Source organism: Manihot esculenta, chromosome 14, assembly GCF_001659605.2.
Source record: "Manihot esculenta cultivar AM560-2 chromosome 14, M.esculenta_v8, whole genome shotgun sequence".
Lineage (NCBI taxonomy): Eukaryota > Viridiplantae > Streptophyta > Magnoliopsida > Malpighiales > Euphorbiaceae > Manihot > Manihot esculenta.
In genome coordinates, this window is record NC_035174.2 from 8,407,569 (window position 1) to 8,415,407 (window position 7,839).

General features: G+C 26.2%; 1 protein-coding gene across 1 annotated transcript; it reads right to left on the reverse strand.

Annotated features, from left to right (window-relative positions):
* Positions 1-4,447: 4,447 nt before the first annotated feature.
* LOC110630933 lies at positions 4,448-5,602 on the reverse strand. The gene is made up of 2 exons (XM_021778582.2): positions 5,230-5,602; positions 4,448-4,968 (listed from the first exon to the last, which is right to left on the reverse strand). Exons 1-2 carry the CDS (start codon positions 5,504-5,506, stop codon positions 4,859-4,861), a joined length of 387 nt encoding a protein of 128 aa, XP_021634274.1. The 5' UTR covers positions 5,507-5,602; the 3' UTR covers positions 4,448-4,858.
* Positions 5,603-7,839: the final 2,237 nt, after the last annotated feature.

The window sequence follows — 7,839 nt, forward strand, 5'->3', positions numbered from 1 at the left end:
AACATGAAGCAGATAGTCCCAACTACAAGAAGAGGGATTGTTAGGTTTGGTTAGGTTTAGGTAGAGCCAAAGGATCTAACATTTCTAATAAATGTAATATTTAGGGGAAGTTAGGTCACCCTTCAATTTTTTTGTCTGTAGGGTTAATACTTCCTTTTTTTTTTTTTTTAATAAAAAATATTTATCCTTTAGTCCCATGTTTCAGGTTTTTCTGTTTGGTAAGCTTGCTTTGTTATTCAACAATTTTAAATGTTTAAGACAAGCATAAAACGATTGTCCTTGTCAAAACTTGTTGGCTTTAGTGCTCGGGAATCTCTATATAATTTTTGTTTGGTTGCTAAGAAAGGTGCTAAGAAAATTTTGATAATATATAGATGCTTTCTAGAGTACCCTTGATACGACAAAATTAGAATTCTATTAGCTGGTTTTTTTGTTTGAAGATGTTTCACACTTAATTAGCTATTATTTAATTGAGTTTTATATTATTATTTATGCAATAATAAATCCTCATCAGAAAAGCTCTTTATACAAAATCTCCTGACCTACCACCTATAATAAATATTAATCGGCAATGAATACTTAAATATTTATACAAACTCATTTTATGTATTATGCTCATTTTAATATAGTATAATTAAATATAAAAATAAAAGAGCTTTGAAAGAAATTCAGGATGATTTTTTTTACAATAAAAAAATAAAAATAAAAGGTGGGTTGGAGAAAGAGGGATCATCTTCTCCGACATTAAGAAAAAAACTTAAATTTTTTAGACACATTCAAAAATATTTATTAGAAGTGATTGATTTTTTTTCACTGATTTGAATGTATAGTCGCGCTTAAATTCTATATACATGAATCATTATTAATAGCACAACGTATTTTACATCGATGAGTTTTGAATTTTTCAGTTATTATATATACGTACGTGGAGAGATAATTCAAATATTTAAAGAGAATGGAGTGTAAAGATGATACACAGACTTTTTTTTATTTTTTTTTAGATATATGATTTCCAGCTGAGCATGTTTAAATTAAATGTCTACTTGAGAATACGGTTTTTTTTTCTTTCTTTCTTTTTAAAGTCTTTTATTTATTTAATGAGAACCCATAATTGAAAAAGACGAGTTTGACATATGACATTGCATCGCTTTAGTTGTGGCAAATATTTCCAAAGTGGTTAGCTAAGGTAGCATTTTCCATCTTCTACCCTACATGATAACTCATCCCTATAAGTAATTTATCTTAAATTTTTTTTATGCAATATAATTTTCTTTTTGGGCTAGATTGTGTAATATTGTAGGCTTGGCCCAGAACTTGGGATTCTTATGTTGTGTATAGTTTTTTTTTTAAAAAAAAAATTATTAGTTGATTAATTAACATAATAATTTTTCCAAAACTAAAATTAAATTACGAATATTATACGAATAATATAAGTGTGAAAAAAAAAAGAATAATGGAATCGTGAAAAAGAAGATGATTAAATTTCATAAATAACATATTATTTTACATTTTAATTAGCTAAAAAAATAATATAGTTATTGTTATTATTTGAAATCTTTAATTTGATTGATTAAATTGATTTCATACTTAATTTCAAATTCTATTCTTAATTTTTATTATTTAAAATCATATTATTTCTATAAATAAAATTTTAATTCTATTTGTACATTACTTTCTTAATACAATTCAAAAAGACTCTAAGTTAACTAGAATAAAATATTCATTAAAAAAATCATTAATCTTATGTTTTATAAAAAAAATCATAATTTTTTATAAACAAATAAATTAAAAATAAGAAATTCAATCTACCTGGAAGCTAATTTTTGAAATAAAATAAGGCTAAAATTGGGCCAGAAGATTAGGAGTTGCAATAAGTAGAATACATTGTGGGCTATTAAGCCCATGATATAGTTTTCAATAGGTCTGAAATTTTGACCATTAATATTTAATGGAACCTGCTTTTCAAAAAAAAAAAAAAAAAATCTTAATGGAACGCTCAATCAAATTTCAACAGTTTTTTTTTCTAAAAAAAATAAATAAATTAAAAATTAAATTATTAAACTGAAATTTCTCAAAATTCAATTAAATATATTTACTGTTGAATTAAATATATTCGGCAAACTCACTCATGCTTTCCAGACCGGTCTTAGTGTGCGAGCTTCCAAAAATTTCAAATGAAATTTTTAAAAATTTAACTAAATTTAAAATATATTCTTCCGTTCTATAATTTTTTATTATATTTTTTATATATATTAAAAAAATTTATTAATTTTTAATTATATTTATTTTAAAAATATTATTTTTTTAAAATATTGATAAAATTAAATAAAATTATAATAATTAATTTATATATTATTATATTATTAAAAAAATAATTTTAAAATAATTAAAAAAATAACAAAAATTATGAAAAATACGGAGTAACTTTTATGTTTTTTCACATATTTATTTTTGATGTGAAGTCTATTTTTTCAAGTTTTTCCAAAATAAGGGAAAATAATTATATACACAAATGCATTATAAACATTTTTATAATTAAAATTGAATATTTATTTAAAAAATATTTTATAACAATAAAAATAACTATATTATTATTATAACGTAATTAAATATTACACATTAATTCATTTTTTTAAACTAAAATAAAATTTTAAATATTTTTTAAAGTAATTCGTTCTAATAAGCCACGCATTATTAAAATTTAACATTTAAATTCAATATTATATGTGAATTTGTCAATAAAACGAAATAAACCAATAAATCAAGAGCCACGTCACGTTGTGTTGATGAAAATTGGATTTGCAAAATCCAGAAATTGAATTTATTGGTTTTTTTTATTAAATCAATAAATTAAAAAATGTAGTATAAAAATGAAGAAACTAAACTTTTTTTCCTTTTATTTAAATCAATAAAATTTTAATATAAATTTTTATTTTTCAGTTAACTTGGATAAAAAGTTACATAAATGAATTCAACCTCCTAATGAGTGCAAAATAAAATTTAATATTTACCCTTAAATTTATTGAAATGCATTTATCAGTGTAATTAAAATATTTTTATATTTTTATAATTATATTAGTATATAAATAATTTATTTCCATTAATATATAAAAAGACCTCTGTCTAATTTTTTTAAATTCTTTTTCATTGGTCAACACAATTTAACATAGTCAATATTGAGAAAGTCTTTAACAAAAAATATATATATATATATTGAGAAAGTATTTTAGAATACCACAATTACCCTCAAAAGGCTCCTCTCCAATGTTTGAAATCAATAGAGCATGAAAAGAGAGGGCAAAGGCATGCTTTCGTTATGACCTTTGCCACTGCCGCACAAAGGCGACAAATGATCAGACATATCATCGTCGTCGTCATAAAAATCAGAGTAAAAGTGCAGGTAGGAATTAGAGTGGAATAGGGGTGATGAGCTATGTTGGCTTCTTTGGTGAACATGTTCATTATTGAGAATGACCTGATTGCCTTTCCTTTGAAGAGGATTTTGAGATTTAGGAGATAAAAGAATAAATCCAGAAGCAGTACAATCTTGTCCTATAAAATGATGTAAAAGAAGCATCAATCATTCTCGAGGAGTAAATACAGTCATTGTGAGCTTCAGAGAGAATACCGCATTAATAGCTTTATGAAGAAAAATATAGCGGTCCCGGTAGAGGGCCACTTCCTAAAGATTGTGGAACTTGAGAATTACATAATTTATGTATGAAAATTAGTTCAAAACAACTAAAAATAATTAAATAAATTATTAAAAAAATTAAGATTTGGCTATATCATTTTAAATTATTAAAATATATGAAAATTAATATGAGAAGATGAAAAGAAAAAAAGGCACAACATAATGAAGAAGGTGAATTGCAATTAGGTTTAGGATTGAGATAAAGAAAGAGTAACATAACTTATTTGTTTCTTGGAAAAATTTTAGATAGAGAGAGGTGGAGAGAGAACACGAGAGGAAATAGAAAAGAGATGAGCGAAAAAAAAGAAAAAAAAGAAAAGTAACCCTAAAAAGAAGATTTTACCAACAATTTTCAGTGAGAAAGAAGAAAAAATGGAGAGATTAATAGATTTAGGGGCACGAATTAGTACTTTACCTCTCTCTCTTATCATGCGTGATTGATTGTAGCCGTTGAAGTGAGTAGCTTTTGAGAAAATTTGTGGTATTTTGAACAATTCACTCAAGTTTTATGTTAAATTTCATTTACTAACAAAATATTCAATTAAAAAAATGGATAAATGTCTTTTTGTATTAAGAAAAATAAATATTTTAATGTAATTATACCTAATAGAATACTTAAGGCAGATTCAAAATAAAATATTTTTTACACAAAATAAATAACTTTTGGAAAAGTTAAAGCTTCATTCTTTGTCAAATGTCAACCATGGAGTTTTCTACTTGCATAAACGCAATGAATCAATGACAAGAAATTGCTGGGTTAAATAAATAAAGAAATATGAAAAAATTATATATGTAATACCATCTACCAAACTCAACACAGGAATGATTCCCTGGTTTTGCTGATTCATTCCTAGTCTATAACAAAAAGTCGATTATTATCCCAAAACTTCTTTTTTTTTTTTGGAATATTGAATTTCATTGAAGATTAAACAGGAAAAGAGGCAAATACAAATCTATGTTGAGCAATTGGATTACTAATTAAATTCTTATCATGAATGACCTCGGATGCGAAGGCATGCGCCAGCTTTTTTTCCGGTTGTTTTCGCGTGACCAAAAGAGGCAGCAGGGATGCAATTAGCAAGGTGATGGATATCCGAAACCAGGCTCTGGACATCGCGCTTCTGGATTGAATGGCCTGCATAACTTGGAAGGAGTCGCCTTCTATCATGACGGATTGGAGACCTCTATTAGCAGACACCGCTGGACCAGGGGATCAGTGATAAACTGAAAGACCCTACCACACCAGAAGAGTGGGATGCCCCTTTCAGGCCGTGCTACAAAAACGATAGGTCCCGTGCAATGAACCAAATCTCAAATATTATTTTGAAAATTAGAGATAGAGAGATAAAAGAAAGTGCAGTTTTAATGACAGAAAAAAGCGTATCGAACCAGTCAGTTATACTAATATTTTATTTTTAAATTAGAGAGCCTAAGTTTTTCTTTTTAAAAAAGTGTTAAACATTTATCATTAGGGATAACTCATATCTGTTAAACAGAAAAGTCATCCGATGGAGGATCCGAGTTGAGATCCAAACCCGTATTATCGTCCAAGCAATCCTCTTCCTTCCTCTCTCCTTCCACATCGCCGCTAATCTCTTCGAAATCCTCTTTCATAAACGACGGTTTCCATCTCTTGCCGTCATTCTTCTCGAAGTACTTGACCGCCACGTGTATCCTCTTCAGTATGGCGAAGAACTCCTCTACTTCCTCCTCGCTGACCGCCTCTCCTCCGTGAACTACTCCCTTCTCTTTGGATCTGTCCCCTTCCGTGCTATGGCTATCGCCTTTCCGTTTTCTCTTATCGGCCTCCATGAACAAACAAACACACGGCTTCGTGTTTTTGACCAAAAAAAAAAATTACAGAGAGATTTTGGTGTTAGGGGAGGTGATGGTGGGGAGTTATCGCTAAGCCTAAGGTTTTATTCAATGGTTGGAGTGGACGGTTGTGATGGGACGGGTGACGTCATTGGGAGGATTTTTAGTTTCGTCAGTGTAGTAGCGACAAGATGACGTACAAAACGTGGAGCAGCCACAAGGAAATTTAAGTGTGCATCTATTGCTGACCAAAAAGATAATTGTAAGACTCAAGGGATATATCTTGACTACACGTTTTTGGTAGTTGCCGGTGAAAAAATTTATTGTTTAATAAAAAAATTATTAATTAGTATTATAATTTTAAAAAATATATTAAAATATTTTTAAAATTTAAAAAATTTAGTAAATATTCATTCTATAAATTTTAACTATTAATTATTTTATTAATTAATTTATGTAATTTAAAAAAAGTATTTAATTTATTAATTTTATATAAAATCTACTAATTAATTTTTTATTTTAAAAATATTTTATATATTTTTACCATAGATTACAAAAAAAATAAAAAAAATATTAATTAGTAAATTTTTAAAATATTAAAAATATTTTTATGTATTTTTTAAAATTAAAATATTAATTAATAAGATTTTTTAATATAAAAATTAAATAATAATTTTTCATTAATGTTAATTGACAAAATAATTCTTATAATGTATTCTCCTAATTTTAAATATTAGTATTTTAATGCAATAAAAATATTATACTATCTATTACTGAATTGAGCCATAGTATTTAGAGATTTTGTTATCTAAAATTATTTCTTATCAGTTCTATATTTATTAATTTTAATAAAAAAATAAAAAAAAGGTTGTTATTTAAAGTTTGACCAAATACTTAACAATCGGTAATGACTATTGTAACTATTAATCAAACAAATTCTTAGAATCTAATATGCAACATTTTTTTATCAAAAATAAAATATTAAATAGAGTGATAACTTTATTCTCCAATACACTATGGTTCTAATAAATTTTATTTTTTTATAAATCACTAAGCTGGTAAACTAACTTATACGTCCTAGTTTAAGTTTAACTTATTTATTAATATTTTTTAATTTATAAACATTGTCTATAAAAAAAATAAATAGAAAAAAATAACTTTTATTGATATTTATAAGTTGGGTTGAAAAGAGGAAAAAGAAAGGTTTTGATAGAAAGATAAAATGAAAAAACTCTATTATTTGATGTATAAAGAATTCCATGGCTTTCGGCAATGATAGCATCTGTTTAAATTTTGTTTGGATCGTCTGTGTTTTTTTTTTTCGATGACAATGCATTGTGTTTTTTTTCTCCATTATTAAATTTTTTGAGATTTAGTTTTGAAACTCTAGATACAAGACTTTTCACCTGCCAGATGGGAGATCAACGATAATTAACGTCGATGTCTTATTTTTCAGCTCCTTTAAGGTGGTACCAGGAGTGAGCAGTATTCGGTTCAAATTGAAAAAATTGACCGAATCAAATTAATTTAAAATTTTAGTTTAGTTTTTTATATATTTCAGTTCGGTTTAATTTTTAATTTCAGAAATTTCGGTTGTTTCGATTCGATTCGATTTTGATCAGAAAAAAATCGAAAAAATCGAACCGATTAGTAATAATAATATCTTTTTTCAATAATATAGAGAAATTAAATCATATTAAAATTAAAATATTTTAATTAAATTTTAAAATATTAAAAATAAAGTGTAAAAAATAAGAAAATTATTAAAAATCAAAACAGATCAAATTGAACCGAACTGAACCAAACCGGTTCGGTTCGGTTTGATTTCTGACCAAAATCGATTCGGTTCGATTTTTATAAACACTAAAATTTTGGTTTTCAGTTTATTCGGTTCGATTCAATTTTGAACTGAACCGACCGAATGCTCAATCCTAATGGCTACATAGTTATTTCAAACTGAAATTATCATAGATTGATATCTTTTCTAGTGAGATATTTCAATATGTTATGTTAATATTGCAGTTTGGTCTGTTTGACATTTTATGAGTTGTGGTGTTAATTCTAAGATGATGGTGGCTTTTTCTAGACTATCACCTCTCTTTTTGTTTTTTTATTGTTAAGTGATTTTCTCCTGTTTTCGATATTAGCTTTTGAGTGCACACTGATATTTTATCGGTCATCAATGATATTGTGGTGATAGACATTTAATTTATTTGTGTGCATATTGAGTTGTTGAGTTGAAGTGGTTGATTGATTTGATTTTTATTAAATTAGCCATTCCTTATTTGATTTGTGTAATATATATTGGATCTGATCTATGATTATAGGCT